General features: G+C 43.7%; 1 protein-coding gene across 2 annotated transcripts in view; it reads left to right on the top strand.

Annotated features, from left to right (window-relative positions):
• CCP110 (centriolar coiled-coil protein 110) overlaps nt 1-22310 on the top strand; it is a 49484-nt gene that overhangs the window by 15876 nt on the left and 11298 nt on the right. For both annotated transcript variants that reach the window (XM_088476168.1, XM_088476166.1), the window contains exons 4-11: nt 1054-2644; nt 10214-10338; nt 10729-10888; nt 12785-12927; nt 14916-15032; nt 16915-17016; nt 19109-19225; nt 21335-21414. In XM_088476168.1, coding sequence (XP_088332294.1) covers nt 1054-2644; nt 10214-10338; nt 10729-10888; nt 12785-12927; nt 14916-15032; nt 16915-17016; nt 19109-19225; nt 21335-21414 — 2435 coding nt within the window. The remainder of the gene's footprint in view (nt 1-1053; nt 2645-10213; nt 10339-10728; nt 10889-12784; nt 12928-14915; nt 15033-16914; nt 17017-19108; nt 19226-21334; nt 21415-22310) is intronic.

Here is a 22310-nt window from a genome sequence, read left to right as displayed (position 1 = left end):
GATGTGTTTTTTAATAGAGCTCCACTGTTCCTTTAGTGCTTCACCATAAAACAAATTTTAGATCTTTATGATTTGTAATAATACATTCATTATTTGGTTTATAAATCCTACACACATCTGTTAAACATTTCATTATATGCGTATGAAAAGTCCCAACACTACCGACATTTGCACCAGTCTTCCTCCATACACTAGATAAAACTGATTTGCTTTATCAAACCTATTGTATAGAGGGAGGTAGCAGTATTAGCCTTGGAGCACAACACACACAACTGTCAGCTGTGTGTAAAGAAATGCATTGTCTTCTACAGAAATGTGTCTACTTAAAGATACAACATAATAACAGTGTATTTTCCAATTTCTTGCACACCGCGCAAACAATAATGCTGAGGTTCGTGTCCCTTCATAACTGAATAGCTGATCAATGGACCGTAGCACATTGAATAGATTGTAAGAGCTGAACTCTCTGCTATATGCGTCTGAATTGATTGAGTGAGCTCATGATCACATGGACCTCATACTGAAGAATCCAGTGTTTAACTCTTGTTTACTATGAATTACCTAGTAACCATCACATGGCTTGGGAATACATTGAACATAAAGACAACAAACACTTGGCTCTATTTGTGCCCCCTGCAGCCAAATGATTGTTCACTTGCTTATTCATATTTGTCTGCCTCAAACCAGCTTACAACGGCTGACAGACTGCACAACTTTGGTATGACTATATATAATGTGGTGGTTTTTTTGTGTTTTTTGTTTTGTCCTTTAATTGTTATCTGTTTAATTTTGATATGTTTAATTGTACAGGTACTACATTGTTTTAAGGGTAAATGGCATTAATTGGCTGTCTCATAAAAGAATATGTGGTCTGCAGTGGAGCTTTTCTCTCTTGGATATCTTATTTTATGACCTTTTTTTTAGAACATAGAAGCCATAGCTGTTGGTACAGATCTGTCTCTAAATACCATATATGTACAGTACATCTTCACATATTAAGCTTTTCCTATGCAGCAATGTAATATTTATTCTTTTCATTCTTTTTGGATACAGGTAAAAAACGTTCCCAGTGTTGTGTCTGCTACAGACAGTACAACTAATGACCAGAACTCGAGTTTTAAGAACATGAATGGCTTTGTAATTCTACCAAATGCAATGACTATTCCAGTGTGTTCTTCTCAAAACGGATCGGCAAGGTTTGAAAAGTCAGTGGAAGAGCTGATCTTTAACTCCAAGAAGGAACCAAAACTCATAGACTCTAGTTCTACAAAGGAATGTAATGATTTTGTGCCTTTAACACAAAGCAAGAGCCCAGTCTCGAACAATGCAAAACTTGTATCCATGGAGAGCACAGACAGTTCTGCTCAGGACTGCTTACAGTGCGATTTACCACCTACAAGCAGGGATGCCCCAGATCCGTATGTAATGAGTCTTCAGAACCTCTTAAGGAAGTCTCGTGAGTACATTGAAAGGGAGCAAAGCAGGCGTAGCATGAAAGTCCACTCAAAGGGAATCTCTACTGAAAGCCACTCAGACAAGGAAAATGATACCATTAAAATAAGTGACTCTTTAAAAGAAAAAGCCAGGCTGGCAAACAGGAGCAGAAGCTGTAGCCCTCTCATGGCTGACAAGCCAGCACTCAATAAAACAAATGCATTGCTACAAACTTCCTCAAGTCCAGGGCAGAGCCTGACAACAAGTGCTCAGTCAACCTTCCCAAAAGTGGATATACCATGGAGGCCAGTAACCTCTTCAGGTGTTGATACGGAGTCAGATGAAGAACTGAAAAATGCATGCATGCTGGAGTATGAAAACAGCATTATAAAAAGCCTTACTGGTTCTTATGCCAAATTACCCAGCCCAGAGCAGAGTTTAAGTCCAAAAATGCACAGAAGACGCCCCAGAACTTTCTCAGCCGGAAACATTGTAATAAACCATCCAGTTAATGCTTATGATTTAAGCCCCAAAGATAAAGGTAAAGTGATGGACTTGACACATCCTGAAACACATGATAAAAGGTCACTGTCTGAATTAGTGGATGGACGTACGACGGGCATTTCTTCCAATAAAGGAACGCCATTCAGTGAAAATACTGGTTTGATCCCCAACTTAAACAAACTATTAGGAAGTAACCTTGTGGGCTCCGTGATGGACCCTGACAATACAGCAGTCAGTGCAGGAATTGTAACTGGTGGGCCACACACTCGACACTGCAGGGGAACATATGTCGCCAATCCTGAATCTGCAAACCTAGCTGACACAGAGCTGGCAAGCAAATATGGCCAGTCTGCAGTCACTGTAGAAAATGAACAGACGACATGTATTCCTTCGGAGGTGGCAAAGCGTAACTCGCCAGCAGAACTCAATAAATCCTATGATGTAGAAACCCCATCTCCCATTTTAATGCAAAGCCAAAGTGCAAATCAGGCCACAGACACACCTAGTATGTCCTTAAAGGACCAGTTTTTAGAGAACAACCTTGACCTTCAGGTTAAACGCCGACTTGAACTGGATTTAGACAGTACACAAAGAGAAACCTCCCTAACTGCAGCTGAGGAGGACAAGAGGTGGCTTTATGAAAGAAACTGTCGCAGAGGGTCCCTTCACATGCAAAAAAGTGAGGCGTTACCGAATAGTATGATAGGTAGGAAATCCTAATTGTCTGTCACATGGCCTTTACAATGTCTCTAACTTCTGCATATATTCTTGCTTTATATGATGCTAAATGTAAACATTAGCTTTCATTTTGTAACTTTTTGGGTTTGTTTGTTCTTTGGGTTTTCTCTTATATGCATGTTGTCTCTGGGCAATGTAATAAATGTCCCTTACTGCACTAGCTACCAGGGCTGGACAAATAATAGTCACTGTAGTGTTAAAGCATCCTATCCTCTGTCCTCCTAAATAACGGGCTACTGGTTGTATGGAAAAATAGTGATATATACGATAGGTCAACAGTGACATAGTCGACAATGTCACTGTTGGCAGCACGACGCCGACAAGGTAAAAATGCTACCTTAACAAGTTACACTGCCAGCACCAGCTCCCTCCGTCGTGCGCATGCTCAGTGCACACCATCGACCCACTTGCGAGCGGGTCTGAATCAGGCCCCTTGTCCGCATCGTGATGCCTTGATAGTGCTCCCTTCAATGTCACTGTCTGCCTAATGACTGCATAATGAAAGTGTATCTGTGCGAGTAGTGTGCAGCAGGGTATGGTTGTACACCGGCTGCCATACTGCAGGAGGGTAGGTTACCCTGGCTGCTATACTGAGGGGCAAGGAAGAAGGGAGACCGTAGTTGCTGTAGTTTGCAGGATCACTGGCTCTCAATGCTCTGGAGGCCATAGTACTGGTTTAATGTGTATACAGTAGCTGGGTATGTTTTGTAGGTCCTTGGAAATATATCACATATTTTTTGTAATCTCTTTATTCTTTGCTGTTAGTATTCTCTGCACATGAAATGACTTTTCTGTCACCTGGTGTTTGGTGGAATGTGTGCAGGCCTCCTCTACTTGTTTGTTGACTCTTTATAGCACCTCACGTACTGACTGGTATACCCTCTCCTGCACTGAGGAGCTCTAACAAGGGCAATAAATAGGCTTTCAGTAGATGGATACTGTGCACATAACCCATTTGGAAAATAGCGAAGTGAAAGTGTTGCCATGATGATTCAGCTAAATGGGAGTTACTAATTTGTAAGGTTGGCATTAAAAATATTATGATGTTGGTTATAACATATTTGTACATGTCATTTTAATAAGAGCCCATGTCCTGAATTAGTGTGGTGCATGTATTAAAATGATTCTTCTTTCTCTAATATGCTGAAGGGAGAAAACCCATAACTATTCCTATTACGGCCACTGTGATAACATGATCTATGTGATCACAGTGGCCATCTCAGAGTGGTGACACTTCTGTGTATGCTGCCTCCCCTGTAACTGGATTGTTACACACTGCTCCGGTTGATCTGATGATTATACTGCTAAATGGCACGTTTGAAAACAAGTGTTTTCTACATGTCTGGTAAAGCACCACTAAACACAGACATTATTATACATGAACCATGAAGGTTTAACGGTTCATTGTTTTATGCTAGGTACTCACTGATATGTGAAAAATGCATTTCTTCTTCAGGGTCCATAGAGGATCCACAGGGATACCATGGGAGTGTGTGTGGTCGGTGAGGTCTGGGCACCAAACAGTTAAAAATTTAGCTTCCAGGCTGCACTGGTCCTCCTCCACATATACCCCGCCCCCAGCCACAGACAGGCAGTTTTTCGTTAGGTGCCAGCAGGACCGGTTGCTTTGTTTTTAGGAATTTTTTTTTCAATTATTTTATTTACCTGAGCAAGCAGCAAGGCGTCCTAATGGGCGCCAGTGCGGCTGCTCCAGCTACTTCAGCTGGCACGACACCGGTGAGTGGTCCGGGGATCATGGCGGGTGCCATCGGCGGCTTGGCTAGCCACTCCCTGGGGACCCAGGACTGCGGCCGGATACACTGAGAAGTACAGGACTGCATGTTGTGCAGTCCTTACCTCCGGCGGTAGAGACCTGCCAGAGGACGCTGCAGTTGGGCGACTGGTTCATCCACTCCCCCACTAGACCACCGGGCAGTTAAAAACTGCTGTCGGGGACCATGTAGAGGCCAGCAGCACTCGCGGTTGATACAGAATTGGGGAGGTTGGCTTGCCCCTCCACCAGCCCAGAGCGCGATCCCTCACAAGAGGTTTCCCGCCTCTGAGCTGCTCATCCCCTCACCCTCCTCCCTATATGAGACGCTCAGCAGCCATTAATCAGGGCTTTTCTGAAGCTACAAGTCTCAGGAGTTTTTGGGTCCAGTCTCCCTGTATATATCTCCCTGGGGCCAAGCTGTACAGCGCACAAATCCTACCAGCCCTAGGAGGCTTTAGTTGATTTAGTGCCCATTATAAGTTATATTTATATGCATTGTGTTTGACTTGTGCTAGCTATGCTGTGGTGATATACTGTCTTAACTTTCTGACTGTCCGTTACAGCTATCCCTGCTGCTCTTGTTTAACCCTCAACTACCAGGTGTGTATGGGTTCAATATTACTTCACATTTACTTGTATTTTTGAAAGGTGTCTCACTGCATTGAGCCATACACTGTTTGTGTGCTGCTGGCTGGTTATTACTATGTCTTCAAAGGGAAAACAGGAGCCTGAGGCCCCTGTGCTGGTTACTTGCAGATCCTGTTCAGCGCGCTTGTCCCCTCAGAATTTCGTGCAGGATGGTCTGTGTGTTATTTATGTATCACCTCCCCAGTCCCCAACGTACCAGCCCCTGTCCAGGAGCCACCTTAGGTGTCCTCCTTATCCGAGGTTATGATGTAGCTAGAGGTCCGCTTATCAACCCCCATGCTGCCTCTCACCATGGGATACCCACAGCTATTACAGCCTACTATGTCGGTACCCCCTATGCATCCTCCTTGGATGAATGTTTATGCCCACTCCGTTCAGAATATGGCTCAAATGTCTGCCACCTATCGGCAAAGGTTGCAGGCAGACAAACTGTTAGCCACATGGGCACATAGGCAGACTGTGTCATCCTCTCAGTCCACCCAGCTTTTGGATTCTGACTCATCATCTGAGGAGGCAGATGGCGCACAAGGTTCTCTCTCTGAGCCGCACTCTGGCGAGGCGCACGTCATTCAACAGTGGCTTTTAGTGACGTTAAATCAATCCTGAATATAGAGGATGATGAACCGGCCCCTAAGTCTAATACCCTGTTTAAACGTCAAAAGATGGTTAAGGCTGAATCCCTCAATCAGAACAGCTCACTGAGCTCATTGGAGAAGCCTGGGGTACTCCTGGCAAACTGTTCCAGGTCCCAAGTCTAGGGTCTTTTTACCCTCTCCCTACTAAGGAGTGTACTATGTGGGAAGTCCCTCCCACAGTTGATTCACTTGTGGCACGCTTAGTCAGAAGCTCTACACTGCCTTTACCATCTACATCCTCCCTTAAGGATATCTCAGATAGAAAACTAGAAACTTGCCTCAAGTCAGTCTACTCTCTTTCTGGTGCTATCACTAGTCCGACTATGGCTGCGGCCTGGGTGGCTAAGGCTATCGAAGGATAGACAGAGGCACTAGAAGAGAGCCTACCATCAGATGCTACCAGGGAACAACTGGCATACATTTCCCATATTCAGGAAGCGGCCTCTTATTTGGGAGAAGCTGCATTGGATACTGGACTGCTTGCCTCTAAGGCATCTGCGACCTCTGTAGTCGCCCGCTGGGTCCTTTTGGCTACGCCTGGAAGGCGGACACCGGGATCCAAGAAGGCACTCTAATCCTGACAGGCTGTTCAGTGCAGAGTTGGACAAGATTTTGGCTATTGTGGCAGCCTCAAAATCTGCCTTTCTGTCATCAGCAGCTGCCCCTAAGCCTAGGCTGTCCTCTTCTCTGTCCTTTCGCCCCCAGGCTAAGGTAAGAGGACCGTCCTTTCCCAGACAGTCTAGTTCTCGCAAGACCACCAAGCCATGATTTAAGCAGTCTTGGTCGGCCAGACGTCCAGCTTCCAAGTCTGAAGACAAACCCCCCGCCTGATGGGACGGGCCTCCTCCTGGGGGATCCCAGGGTGGGAGGCCGACTTCATCCATTTTCCGACTCTTGGTGTCAAACAGACGTCTGAGAAGTGGTCTCTCAGGGGTACGCCCTCACCTTCCTGGGGCGTCCTCCCCAGCAATTGTTTTGTACAGGTCCCCCATCAGACCCTATCAAAGCCCTGGCCCTCCAGGAGGCCATTCACTCCCTGCTGCGTTCAGGTGTGATAATGCCGGTGCCTTCGGGCTCAGAGAGGAACTGCTTTTTTATTCCACTCTTTTTGATTCAGAAGCCAAATGTGTCTCATCGGCCTCTTCGGAATCTGAAACTCCTCAACAAATTTATCCGAGTACCCACGTTCCGCATGGAAACTCTACGATCAATTGTCCTGGCATGGAAGCCTGGGGATTTCATGGTTTCTTGGGACAATCAGTATGCATACCTGCATGTACCTATTACTCCAACCCACCAATTGTTCCTACGGTTTGCTGTTCTGCAGCAACACTACCAGTTTCAGGCACTGCCCTTTGAGCTGTCAACAGCCTCTTGGGTCTTTACCAAAATAACGGCAGTTATTGCAGCCCACCTCTGACGCCAGGGAGTCAGAATTCTGTCATACCTAGATGAACTCTTAATCTTGGCACACTCACTGGTTGCATGCAGACACACGGCCGACTCATCAATTTGAAAAAGTCCTCCCTCTCTCCCGACACATCGGATGGTACATCTGGGGGCACTCCTGGATTCTCGAATACAGAGGATCTTTCTGCCAGCAGACAAGGTTTTGACACTACACTTGCGTGTGCGCAACTTGCTCCACAATCGGAGGGGCTCCATTCACTCAGCAATGCAGGTCCTGATGGTCCATGGTAGCCACCTCCAATATGGTGGAATACGCCCAGTTCCACTCCAGTCCCCTTCAGCAACTGATTGTCTCCCAGTTGAATGGGCAGTATCATCTGATTCACTCCCAGACGTCCCATCTGGACAAGGTCACCCCTTTTGGATTCCATATTGGAAGCTTCTCACTACAGATGCCAATCTTCACGGATGGGGCGCGGTAACCGGTCATCATACCTTTTCAAGGTCGTTGGACAATCCAGGAAAGTCGCCTGCCCATAAACATTCTGGAGCTTCGAGCAGTGTACAGAGCACTCGCTCGGGGGCAGGATCTCCTCCAGGGCAGGCTGGTCCAAATCCAGTCCAACAACACGACTGCGGTAGCCTACCTCAACCATCAGTGGTAAACATTCTGGTCTGGGCCGAAGATCATCTCCCAGCAATCTCGGCAGTGTTCATTCCCGGAGTCCTCAACTGGGAAGCGGACTTCCTAAGCCGTCAGAATATACATGCCGGAGAATGGGCTCTCCACCCAGATGTATTTCAACTCCTGGTGGACAAATGGGGCCTTCCAGATGTAGACCTCATGGCTTCATGTCACAGCCACAAGGTCCCTAAGTACGGGTCCAGGACCAGAGACCCCCTCAGCCACCTTCATGGACGCTCTGGCAGTGAGGTGGAACTTCAATTTCTCATACCTCTTTCCTCCGATCTCCCTTCTCCCGAGGGTTCTCCGAAAGTTCAAGCAAGAAGGCGGCATGGTGATACTAATAGCCCCAGCCTAGCCCAGGTTACATTGGTTCCCCGACCTACGGAGTCTCTCCATAGACACTCCTTTGCTACTTCCTCTAAGGCAGGATCTGTTAGTGCATGACCCTTGCCTGCAGCCAGACCTACCTCGTCTGTCTTTGACGGCGCGGCTCTTTAGTCATCTCTCTTAAGAGCCAAAGGTTCTCGCTCTGTGGTGCAGCGATGCTCCGGGCATGTAAGCCTGCCTCAGCCCGTATCTATTACAGAGTTTGGCATTTACTCTTACTTCAAATGGTGCTGCTGAACAGTTATGCAAGGCAGCCACGTGGTCTTCCGTCAACACCTTTCTCAGGTTTGACGCCTTTGATACCTTTTGCCTCTCAGGATGCTTCCTTTGGACATCGATTCTCCTTTCTGCTCAGGAGCGTCCCCACCCTTAGGGGAAATTGATATGGGACATCCCCATGGTATCCCTGTGGATCGCCTAAGGACCCTTTAGAAGAAATTTAAGAGTTATGGTACACTTAACTTTGTTAACTCTATTTCTTCAAAGTCCATAGGATCCACAGGGTGCCCACCCTGATGCACTTGGCTTCATTGGGTATTTTTTTCTCTTGTTCATTGATTCCTTCATCTTCTGTAAGTGTTTCTTGAGCGTACTGTTGTTCCTTCTCCTGTTTCCAGCTACTGCCTTGTGTTTGTTTACAAAACTGCCTGCCTGTGGCTGGGGGCGTGGGGTATATGTGGAGGAGGACCAGTGCATCCTGGGAGCTAAAGCTTTAACTGTTTGGTGCCTGGACTTCTCCGACCACACACAGCCCCATGGTATCCCTGTGGATCCTATGGACTTCAAAGAAATTGAGTTAGCAAAGGTAAGTCTACCATAACTCTTAATTTTAAATGTAATTGACACCGCATGTCACATATAAACATTTCATTGTGGTAGTTTAACGACTGCCTGCACTTAGATTAGAGGAGGTCAAACTATGACTTCCATTGAATGTAAAAAAACAAAATAAACATGCAGCATATTAAAAATTGCAGTGCTTCTAAATACAAGTGCAAACACAAATGACTTTGTGTACTAGGGTCGCCCTCATTTACAAGCTTTATACTAGCATTACAAATGCTTTTGACACTAGTTGGGATGAGGCTTGAAGCTGTTTTTGTTACTGCAGCTGTTAAGTAGTAAATGTCATCACCCTACTGTCCTATAGACAGCTAATGCTTCTTGCACATCTTGGGGATGGTGTCCTAATGAAAAATTTTCTACAGGTCAAACAGCTGAGACTAAAATTGTGTTCCTCTTCCTGTGGGTCTAACCACCAATGCACTCATTTTATCTCTGCACACAAGTCTCCCGAGCTGTCAGTCACACTGTTTCCTCTTCTCTAGGGGCTCCACCCTTCTAACATAGTAGCTTGCGGCAGAGAGATTAGACACTAAATTTAGTTCACTGGAGATTATCCTGCATTGGGATGTTTCTTAATACTATTTTTCCACCAATTAATGTCCCAGAGAGCTTCTGATGTATCACACTACAAGCTATGTGTAAGCTGACACACATTGCACTGTACGGAGCTTGTTGCTTTAATGCAGAGCATAGACACCTAATTGGTGCCCAAGAATGCTACACAAAGTTATATTCTGGTAAGTGGGCATTGTGGTGGCACAGGAGCACTCACCAATGGAGTTGATGTGTAACTGGTAAGAGGCAGCACTGTGGGGGGTAGGTTAATGACCGAATGGCAGGTTACTAAGGGAGGGTTAATGATTGATGCAGGGTTTAATCCTGGATAATTGTGGCTAAAGATGAAGCACGGATAGGTCATTTATGACTGAGGATTGGTGGCTTATGATGATGATGATAGGGCAATAATGATGTTGATTGAGGGATTCTATGGAGATAAGGAGGGGCACAATGGGATGGAGAAAGGGATTGAGTAGCCAATGAGAATTTGGTAAAACATGTCTTAACATTTGATTATGATAATTATTATGAGTGTGTATTAGATTGTGGGTTGCTGTACAGAGAAATAAATGGTGTGTTTACGTTGTGCAGAAGATAACCTGAGACAGAAAATGCTGGATTTTGAAGAAATGCGGAAGAAACTGGAGGAGCAGCATGCTTACCAGCTGTCCTTACTGATCGCCGAGCAGGAGCGGGAACAGGAGAGACTGCAAAGGGTAATGTCACACACAGGACTGGCGCCCGTATCGTGTATACATCTAACACTGTTTGCTTCTTGCCCCTAGTTATAGCAATTCCGGTAGTTGTCATGAAAGTGCACATCTGTGTAATTATTGTATTTATAGCTTTTAAGGACACTTAATGTCGGATACCCAGCTCCTGGCTTTTCTGACATCATAGCAAGAATATTCTACCGTTTCCTGTCATTGAGGAATATTCCCGTCTGCCATCTTCTACAATAATTTGGGGCATTAAAGTGGCGATGATCATAGCAACCAATTATATTGTCGTGGTGGTTTTGTTTTTTTGTTCCTCTACTTTATAAAAATGTTTTGTCGTCTTCTATAGTACTAGTCAAGCTGTTTTTTTTTTCTTCTGTCCACCAGGAGTTTGAGGAGGAAGGGAGGAGATTACGGTATAGGGAAGTAGACCAGTCTACTGGGACGGGAGCTCCAGACAGCTGCAGGATGAGGCCCGACTGGAACAATAGACGGGAAATCAGTATATCTGAGGGGCATTTGGATAACATGCACTCAGTTAGCACTGGTAAGGACTATTGGAGATTTCTGTAATTCCCGTTGGGCGCGTATAAGGAGGAGGCATGGGGAGGAAAAGCACTGCAGCCAAAACAAGCGTCTGGCTTTTTGAAATGTATATGATCCACTTTTGCTGCTTTTGAAATTGGTGTGAATTTGGTTTATTTGACCTCCGCTGCGTTAAAGAAGTGTAAGATTACAGTAACTACTACTCCTAAATATTAAAAAACATTTTCAAACCTTCTTTTGATTTGTATAGAACTTAAACCATGCTTCCCTGGGAACCTGCAATATCTGAAGCCAAGAGCAGACCGTCTTTACTTGGCTCACGCTAACTGCTTAGTATTCCGTACTTTCTAATGCTGTAAATAGAGCTCTGTAAAGCTCTTCTATATAGGACTGGGAGCCCTTCTGCAAATGGCATCTTGGCTTAAAATAAGAGGGGCAGGATATGTTAAGGCAGTGTTTGCCAAATCCACACCCAAACCTCATGTTTTCAAGATTCAATCATGTTGAGGTGACTTACAGATGTGTCCTCGCACATCTTTGCTTCAGTCGCGCCAAACAGCCCCTCTTGGTGCAGCAGATCCCGTGAGACCCTGCTATCGCTGGGTACCTTTTTCTCCTTTTTTGTTTTTGCAGAGTCTGTCACAATGTGATGCAACTAGGACGCACCAGGAGACTGGGCTGACTCATTTGATATGTGACACTTGTATATCTGTTTGTGACTTAGTCTCTGAATCAGCATGTGGAGTGCTATGATACAATGGCTGCAGCTCTTTTCCACGCCAAGTTCCATTTACAGACTTTTTGCACACAGTGGGCCTGATTCAGAGCCGCTCGTAAGCGGCCGTTCGTTCGCTCCGAGCGATGTTCGCACAACTGCGTATGGGTCGTAATGCACATGCGCCAACCAGTCAGTGCGATCGGAAATCGAGCGCTCGCAAAATAGCGAGTGCCTGCTAATTTGAGTGACAGGATGAGGCGTTTGTGGGTGGTAACAGGGGAAGGTGCTTGAAAACGGGGAGACGAGATCCGAACGCAGGCGTGCCAAACGGTCAAAACGGGCGCTTTAAGGGTGTGCATAATTAACAAAGCAGCGTCATCGACCACGTCACTTGGTTGTTTCTTAGCCTGAACTGTTCGCATGATTGCGTTAGGATAAACCTACCACAAGCACTGCGAGCAGTTCAGACGCCTTTCGATGTACCCGATTAATCTAATAGTGGAGATGACGTATGATGCGAGCGGCCAGGGGGCGTCTTTACAAAATAGCGAGCGCATGTTTCGTTCGCTCGCTCAGACATAGAGGCGTCTACAGACCGCAAAGAGCGAGCGCTCAATTTAAATAGCCGGCCCCTTTTTCTGACCGAGCGAGCGCAAATAGCGTGCGGCTCTGAATCAGGCCCTGTGCTGCATATTAAATTAATGAGTGCAGTCTTCTGGTGCATACCTCATTGCCACTTACTCATTTTCGTCAAAAAAAGATGCCCAAAGCTAGCAGAGTTGCACGGGCCCTGGCAGCTTAGTCACACCAGGCATCTTGCTCTGCGTGGAGTATTGAGGCTAGATGTATGAGGGCACATCTGTAGTCTACATGGCTGTGTCAGTTATTATCATTCCTATTTTCACAGAAATCCTGAAAACATGAGAGGTTTGGGAGTGTGTAAGGATCTGTTTTGGGAATCCATTTTAAGGGGTGACTGCTTTAAGCTAAGCAGGTGGAAACATAACTGTAGGGAGTCCTTTTTAGTTGTAATATAATTGAATTAATTAAAAGTCTGTGAATTGGCTAAGACTAGGAAAATAAACACTTAGGACTTTCTGCCTTATGCTATCAACTGCATACACTTGGTATTCTATTGTTGGCCTGAACCTAAAGTAATTTTTTTGTTTTCCCCTACAGTTGGGTCACTTGTTGTTCCTTCCCAGCATAGTCATGGCTCTACAAACGAAACGTCATTTACTCATTGGGGTCCAGCAGACACCAGAACACCAAAAATCTCAGCCTCAAGGCCCCTTACCAGAGCAAAAACCAGATGGTCTCAGGTGACTTGTTTACAAAAATTGTCTGTGCAATTATCTCTTGTGTTGTCAAACGCCCAATCAAGCCACAGGGAACTGGTTTAGTGCTGCTGACTATGCCAGTGATTTGTTTTTATATCGTAGACAAATTCATTCACTTACAACAGCATTTGTATCTAGTACATTGTTATCGCATGTTACCTGTTTTTATGTGTTCATCAACTTAAGCGGCACTTTACAGTAATAATATTATAGGAGAATGATTAGGGAACAATAAGCACTGTACTTGTTCAGACTGCTTTTATTTACTATCTTATACATGCTGTCCTTTAACTTTTACTAAGTGGATTTCCCATTCTTTAGAAGTTCTTTTTCTGCTTTTCAGCCTTGTCTTTTATACCGTAAAGCAGAAAGCAGAGACCTTTTTATCTTCATTGTGCTGCAGGCAATGCAGTGCTGCTGATTCCAATATGGTGTGCATAGCAGAGCTGTATTTTACCCAATGCTAGCAATCGTACACAACTGTCAGATGCTATAAAGGCATGGCTAAAAAGCACAGGATGACACCAGAAAGATAAATTTACATATTTTGTAAAACTTGTAGGAATGTATTTACAAGGCAATACATAATGACATCTGTCTGACCCACACTATAACGAACATGTAATTGTCTCTGGACAACACAGGGCCTGATTCAGAGCCGAACGCTCTGACCAGAGCGCTCGCTCTTAATCAGTGCCCTCCTCCATGAAAATGGAGCGGCCTCCTGGCTGCTCGCATAGCTGTGGGTGACCACCCACAGCATATGCGAGCGTCCATGATGATGGTCGCGATGGTCTTGACCATCGCGACCATCGGGCTTGCGACGGAGACCCTGCGGTAGGATCTCGCTGCCGCAAGCCCTGGAGTGATTTTGGCTCTCTCAGAGCCAAAATCACTCCCACTGACATCACTAGTGATGTCAGTGGGGCCGGCTTCAGACGGTAGGCGTTCCCATGGGAACGCCTCCGTCTGGCAGGCACGCCCACCAAAGGGGGCGTGCTGTCAGTCAACATCGACAGCACGCCCCCTTTGGTGCGAGACCCGGAGCGATGGAGAGCCCGTCGCTCGCTGGGTCTCGCGCATGGGCACGACGGAGCTCCCTCCGTCGTGCGCATGCGCAGTGGGGGAACATCGACTCTCTTGCGAGCGTCCTGCGCTCGCGAGCGGGTCTGAATGACCCCCACAGTCCATGAAATAACCAGTGACCTCACTCCATGAGAATATACCAGAAGTGACGCTAGAAAGGGGGGCTGGTGGGGCATGTTCCCCAGGCGCCGTGTTGGTGGGGGGCGACAGGGTCTATGAAAGGGGAAAGCCGGGAAACATTATATGGTATGTTATCCGTGTCCCTGACATACAAATCATTAAGAAAACAAATTCAAATTGCATGAAAGCATTCCTGTTGGAGTGGTGAGACATTCATGATCTAAGTGCTGCCAGTCAAGCATATATATATAAAATTTCTTTTTTTCTAATATAAATAACCTTTTTTTATTATTGCTCTGATGCCTAAACCTGTTTTATTCAAATACATTAGTTAGTCAGCTTGCAGGGCATAGTTGTGATTTTCTTCACTTCCCAGATTCTCCTGTTAGTCATATGTAATTGAGATAATCTTCCCCTTAAAACAATAGGTTGCAGACCACTGGCTCATTGTTCTGTCCCAAGAAGACAGGAAATAATAGATAACTGGAAAAGAGCTGACACTCGACCAACTTAGTTTATTTATTCCTCTGTGAAGAGTAAAGTATATTATGTTTAGCAAATACATTCTCCTATGCCACAAACAATATAAGAAATAATTTATAATAATCTTTAATGCAAATATCCTTAAATTATGGGTCATTTTAAAGAAATTCCCAGGTGCTGTGTTGCATTTCTCTTTATATTTGATTAGGTCATTGTGAAATCTGGATTAATACTCATTGTGACTGATCACAGCATTTTAATGCTTTCTATTTTATTTCCAGGTTTACAGTCCACAAATGCAAAGAAAGTTTAATAAAGTTACTGCATTGGCCAAAGGTTTTCTTACGCGGAGATTGATGCAGACTGAGAAGCTGAAGAATCTAAGGCAAACTGTGAAAGTATGTCTGACTCTGTTGATTAACACTTTCCTATTGCTCCCCTGCTGGTTGCCTGATTTCACTACAGTTAGTGGTTTAGAGTTCCACAATGATAAAAATGTGTGTACTTGTAGAATGTCTGATAAACTTAGACCCCTGTCTAGTAACGTGTAGGTCTTCTTTTCGACCAGATTACAGCAGCAACATGATGCAGCATGGACACCACAAACTCTTTAAAGTACTGTGTAGATAATGTATACTATGCCTCCTGAATAACTGTCCTCCAGCCAAAACCTGGTGGCTGTGGACCTGTTTGGTGGCGTATTGTAGTGCCGAAAGATCCCACTCCCGTTTGAGTGATCTGCAAGTATGGTTACATAGCAACCGCTGGTCAGTGATGTCTGCAGATGTATTAATGACACTTATGCGTGCCAGCTGAAAAAAACCCACACCATAACAGAGTCCCTTGTTGGCATTCCAGCTCCATTGCCTTGTGGTGTTTTCTTCATACACATAGGGCCTGATTCAGAGCCGAACGCTATTTGCGCTCGCTCGTCAAGAAAATAGGGGTGGCTATTCAAATGAACCGTTCGCTGTTTGCGGTCTGTTCACGCCTCTAGGTCTGAACGAGCGTACAAAACTTGCGGTCGTTTTTTGGGAAACTACGCCCCCTGGCCGCTCGCATCCTACGTCATGTCCGCTATTTATTAGATTAATCGAGTACATCGACCAGGGTATGAACTGCTCGCTATTCTTGGGGTTGGTTTTTGCTACCACAATTTTGCGAGCAGTTCTGGCTATAAAATAACCCAGTGACGTGTTCAATGACGCTGCTGTTTTAATTATGCACACCCATAAAACGCCCGTTTTGACCTTTAAGCACGCCTGCGTTCGGATCTCCACTCCCCATTTTCAAGCACCTTCCCCTGTTACCACCCACAAACGCCTCATTCTGTCACTCAAAATAGCAGGCACTCGCAATTTAGCGAACAAACGATTTTCGGCCGCACTGACTGGTTCGCGCATGCGTATTATGATCCGTACGCATGCGCAGTTGGGCAAACATCGTTCGGAGCGAACGAGCAGCCACTTGCGTCCGGCTCTGAATCAGGCCCATAATCTTCTATCTTCCCGAAATAATTGAAACCTCGACTCGTTAGATCAGGTTACACATTTCCAGTCATCTTTCATCCAGTGGCGGCGCTCAGCCCAGGCGATGTGCAGATCCTTGTGCCGTGGGGCCAGCAATGAGACCTGAGTGAGCCATTGGCCCCTGTACTGCATAGAAGGGAATGTTTCACTGACTGAGCGCTAGTGTTACTTGTGTGACCCCATCAGTAATTTTGCCGTTATTTGCATCAATGTTGCAGCCAGCGAATGTTACAATACATACAAGAGGAAGCTGTCTACTATCGTCCAGAGTTTTACCATGGCCACAGCGGTATTGCAGGCTAGATGTCACCCTTGAAATTATTGCACATGAAAATCCAAATTGTGTTTATTTTGGAGGTGGAGTGACCTATCTCCCTGGCACCTAATACCAAGCCTTGTTAGAAGTCGCTTAACTGTTGATACGCCGCCATCTTCAAATCAAAGTAAACGACAACTGATTGCAGAGATATATATGTGTGTATGTATGTATGTGTGTATATATATATATATGTATATATATATATATATATATATATATATATATATATATATATATATATAATTAGTGCTTCAAATCCAAAAGATACCATTTAATACGGGGATGTGGTGGCATGCACTGGGAATGAAAGCGTGTGTGTATTCTATATAATTTCACACGCACAATTATTGTGTTTTGTATAATGCATGGACTGAATGTTCTGCCTAGTGCAGCTGCTTACAGGTGTTTACTTGGTTTGATTTTTTTTGTTAGGATACAGCCGAATTCATTAGGACATTCCATACTGAAGTTCCTTTGAGTAGAGGTACAGTGTCGGCTCAAGATATTTCCTTACAGGAAAGAGTCCTTGCACAGGTAAGTTCTTCCATTGCTTGGGTCCAACTCTCATGTGTATATGTGTTATGTCTGTTGCCATATACTTATAAGGTAGCACAGTTTTCCGCAGGACAAACATAAAAGGAACATACAAATTAGATAAAATAATTGTGGACATGAAATGTATGAGAGTATACAATATTATTAGAAGAGGACACAGCTAAAAGAAAATGATGTTTATAACATGGCCATTACACCTCCAAATTATGTAAAATATGTGTTCATATTCACAATGAACATAAAGCATTTATTGTATTATAAAACATAATATATAATGGATATAAACTCACATAAAATAATTTGAATTGGTAAAAATCTGTGGGCTTCATAAATAGCTGAGCATACCCAGGTGTAAATCCTTATCTGCAGAGCCGATTTTTAGGACTGTCCAATATCAGTAATTATTTATACAGTACCCAGACAAATTTTATATCTTTATTTTTTTTCATTTGTTTTACTTTTTAAAAAAAATATCATTGGAATCTACCCAAAATGGGCAAAAAAGTTCTTTTCAAGAGTTGAACTAAAACAAATTTGAGTATTTCTAATCACTGCTAAGATATAGTGTTTGGTTATTGCTTTGGCATTAATCCACCCTTCCAATACCACAAAAAGCCAGATTCTAGATACAGGTTTTCATAATAGAATCTGCACTGGAAACTGCTAATGCAGTTTTTCTTTTGTATGTATAAAATGTGTGAATAATTTGGTAACCCAACAAGGCATGCCATTCTGAACAGTAGGCCGCCTACTACATCACATGAGAGCCTTTTATTGATGGGGTGCGTCTTGGAGTCAGATCCCCCATCTTTGGACGACTTAACACTTTCTGTAGTATATGGCAGTGGTTCCCAAACTTTCTTAAATTCCTACGCCCTAGAACAGGGGAGTCAAACATGCAGCCCTTCGGCTGCAGTTGAACTACACATCCCATCATGCACTGCCACAGTTTTGTTATTAGGGCATGCTAAAACTGTGGCAGGGCATGCTGGGATATGTAGTTCCACAGTAGCCAGAGGGCCGCATGTTTTGGGATATGTAGTTCCACAGCAGCCGGAAGCCTGCTTTGCCACAGTTTCCTTATTTGGCCATGCTGGCAAGGTATGCTGGGATATGTAGTTCATCAGCAGCTGGAGGGCCGCTTATTGCCCACCTCTAATCTAGGTGGTGGTAGACAGGGTTGAACTTCTGTTTGTCCACATGTATTATGACTGCTAGCCACATGCACTTGTTGTTTTCCTATTACATTGACCATAAATAAATTGATTTGGTCCTGGATGTTCATCCCATGGCACCACTGCAAGTGCCCCGCGGCACCCAGTTTGGGAACCACTGGTATGCAGTATTGTCGGATGAACAGACAATAACTACTATGAGGGCATATTGTTTGAAAGAGGGGACTCTCCTCTTTCAAACGAGGGCATCCCCAAGTGTGTAATTGCCAGCTTGGGGAAAGATGTACACGTTACGTGGCCTCCTCCACCTGCCTTCTGACTAATATTTCTACAATGCAAATTGGGCCACATTGTTTGAAAGAGGGGGCTTTTTTTTTTTTAAATAAGGGTGCCCTGGGTCTTTGAAGTCATTGTGCAAAATATATTCAATAAACACTGGACTTCATAAACATTTGTACAGGAGTAACTTCTAAGCATCACATTGGAGCATGTTTATGCCAGGACAGGGGAGAGAGCCCTTTTAATGTTTTCTCCCCTATTTTCTGTCTTGTAAAACATTTCTGCAATGTTTATGCTTGAAGGGGCGAATTTTAATGACCTAATTTCTGGCCTCACCCATTTGAACAACTGTCCTCAGCAGTGAAGGGGTTATAATGACAACTTTCTGTTGATTTGCAAAATTATTCCTTAAAAAGCTGTTCCTGACCTAATTCAATCATAAAAAAACCGACAATTTCGGAGCGGTTTTTGGAGAGAGAATTCGTCAGTTAAGTGGTTAAGGAAACTTCTGTTACACTAATGGATTTGCACTAAATAATAAAATATGTAAATTATTCACCAAATGTGTATTGGATAGTTTTACCTCAGAGGTTTAAAGCTTTCTGTACTGTTTCTAGCTGAGGGCCACATTGTATGAAATCCACGATATCTTCTTCACAATGGATGCTGCAGAAAGGATGAATATTCTGATTTTGGACCGTGAATTACGGCACGAGAAGTTAATCAGACAGATGGTAATTTTACAAAACTGTAATTTTTTTTTTTTGTTTAATCATCATTTCAATGTACTGTAGTTTAGAAGTAGTCACTTTAAATAGATAATATACGTTTGAAAAGCAGAATAATGCTGTATCCTAAAATCGTTTCTGGGGTTAAGAACTAAATACTGAAGGAATTTGGCCATGACCTCTTATATATAAAATTCATTGGCCTGTTTGTTTGTCCGGTTATGCATTCAGACACCCCTGCACCAATTGGGATGAAACCAAAGCGAGGTGGTCCAGTTGGATCCTGGCCAGGTTTTAGGGGGGTTAGGGTCCTGGTCAGACCTCCCATTGGTATACGCTAGGCAGAAATTTGACCCAGGGAGCCTGTTGTGAGCTTTTCATTGGATGGATTTGGATGAAAACTTCAGAGTGGTAACATTGGATCCCACAATACATACTAGGGGGGTTGAGGTCTAGGTTGGACCTCCTGTTGGTGTACGCTGGGCAGAACTTTGACCCGGGGAGCCTGTTCTCGGCCTTCCCACTGAATGGATTTGGATGTAAACTTCAGAGTGGTGGCAATTGGTCTGGGAAGCCTAACTTAATTACTTGAATATTTAAACCCGGGCAACACCAGGTACTGCAGCTAGTACTGTATAAAGTCTGGTCTTTTACTAATGGAATGTAGAATGAGAAATAACATCTGAGGTCACCACCTTTCTGTCCCCGGATGTGTTACACTGTGCATCCAGAAAAACTATCGTTTTTTATTTTTAGACTAGTTCAGTGACTCATGTCTTCTTCATGTTTTAATCACCACAGCTGATCCTGTATTTCTACATATTTTGAATATAAGCTACACGTTGCTTGCTATGCGAGTGTAAATGTAATATAATCAATTGACTTGTACAATAGCGCCCTTACCTTTCTGTAACCTCATCCCAGGAATGCTTAAATGAGCGCTACAGACATAATAAATTATATATATATATATGTTTTATTTTTCATTAATTGGCAACTTATCCAGTAGGACACCCTTACGTATGACGAGCAGACTTTCTGTGTATAACTATTTTTCCTAGAGAATGGCGCTGCTAAGGGTGGAGATTAGGGACAAGCACAGGTCCTCTTACCAATTGGTGGATGAGGGGGAATATACTTGCTTGGGTGACTTATTTTCAAAGTGTTTTGAACGCAAATTTGTTTTTCTAGAACTAAAATGTAGTAGTTTTCGGATAATTGACTTTTTAAAAAAAAAAAGCTGCAAAACTTACACCGGGTACACATTGTACCGACTGATCAGCCTGCAGACAGATTTGGTGTGTATGCAGGTGTGCATTCACACTTTCTTACCAGCCAATTGATATGTTTGGCCACAGGAACTGGTAGTGACGTCATTATCAGCGGTTCCTGCGGCCGGCATATGGGTCGTTCGGTTGTCTGTGCCCACAGTCAGATGTGGTAATAGATAGATAAGAGTAGTGCCCTTAGCAACTTCACATAAAGAGGTATTCCAACCTCCATAAAAGTACAGTAATGTGAGTGATGCGCTCTGGGGCACTAATCAGTGGTCTGCTGTGTACAGAGCGATGTTCATCCTCTGTACTAGTATAGATTATGGTGTATCACTTTTAAATGTCCACTGTGGTTGTAATGATAACTGATATATTGTCCTCACTATTAGTGAACGGCTAGGTCCCGAATTGTAATCTGTAGGAAGGGGGTTCTGGTAAGTTCCCAATGTCTAAACAATAGTCCTAATTCACTGTAGTGTATGGATGTCCTTATAAAGTGCTTATTAAATTTCTGTAGGGTGTTGTTTTTTTTTTGGGGTGTAGTTCTTAGGTAACGTAGATGTTCAGATAAATTGTGCACGATGTATTGCATTTGCTGTGCTGCACAACCAACACAATGTATCTGTAAACCACATAATTCACATATATATCGGGTCTACACACAGGCCAATGCCTGGGACAATATATCATTCATTATCTGTACGAACGCTATATCAGCCATTGTGTACCCAGAGTTTTAGTGTTTTTCTTTGATTCTTCTTTGCTTGCCTGTTTGATTGTTTACTTGACAAACAACTTATTTGAAGAAAAAAATAAATATGTATATTTTCCTTCATTATAGGAAAAGATGAAGAGCCCCCGGGACAGGTTGATCCTTTCATCGGCAACACAAAAATCTCTGGATCGGAAAAAGCTCACCAGGTAGCTCATATAATTTCCATACATACACAGTGGTGCTTGAAAGTTTGTGAACCCTTCAGAATTTATTTCTGCTGAAATTTGCCCTAAAACTACCTCAGATTTTCACACAAGTCCTAAAAGTAGATAAAGAGAAAGAAATCAAACAAATGAGGCAAAAAATTAGACATGCTCATTTTCCTAAAAAAAAAAATATTACATCTGATTGGCAAAAGTATGTGAACCTTTAGGCTTAGCAGATATTTTGAAGGTGAAATTAGAGTCAGGTATTCTCAATCTATGGGATGACAATCAGGTGTGAGAGATAGATCCCTGTTCTTTTAAAAAAAGACAGGTTGTCCAAAGTCTAATGTTCACAACACATGTTTGTGGAAGTGTATCATGCCACGAAGAAAGGAGATCTGAGGACCTCAGAAGAAGAGTTGTTGATGCTCATCAAGCTAGAAAAGGTTACAAAACCATCTCTAAAAAGTTTGGACTCCACCAATCAACAGTCAGACAGATTATGTACAAATGGAAGAAATTCCAGACCATTATTACCCTCCCCAGGAGTGGTCACCCAACAAAGATCACACCAACAGCAAGGCTCTTGTCTTTATAGTCTTGTCTAATGGTTTTCAAGGTCACAAAGGAACACAATGTACCCTCTAAGCAACTGAAGGCCTTTCTCACATTAGCTAATGTTCATGAGTCCACCATCGGGAGGATACTGAGTAATAATGGTGTGCATGGCAGGATTGTATGGAGAAAGACGCTGCTTTCCAAAAAGAACATTGCTGCCCGTCTGCACTTTACTAAAGATCAGCTGAACAAGCCACAAGACAATTTTTTGTGGACAGATGAGTCCAAAATATAGCGCTTTGGTTTAAATGAGGAGAAACGTTATGTTTGGAGAAATA

The sequence above is a fragment of the Taudactylus pleione genome, unplaced genomic scaffold (assembly GCF_031769625.1).
Source record: "Taudactylus pleione unplaced genomic scaffold, aTauple2 ptg000184l, whole genome shotgun sequence".
NCBI classification, from domain to species: domain Eukaryota; kingdom Metazoa; phylum Chordata; class Amphibia; order Anura; family Myobatrachidae; genus Taudactylus; species Taudactylus pleione.
The sequence above is the reverse complement of the archived record's forward strand: the minus strand, read 5'-3'. Positions and strand labels throughout refer to the sequence as shown.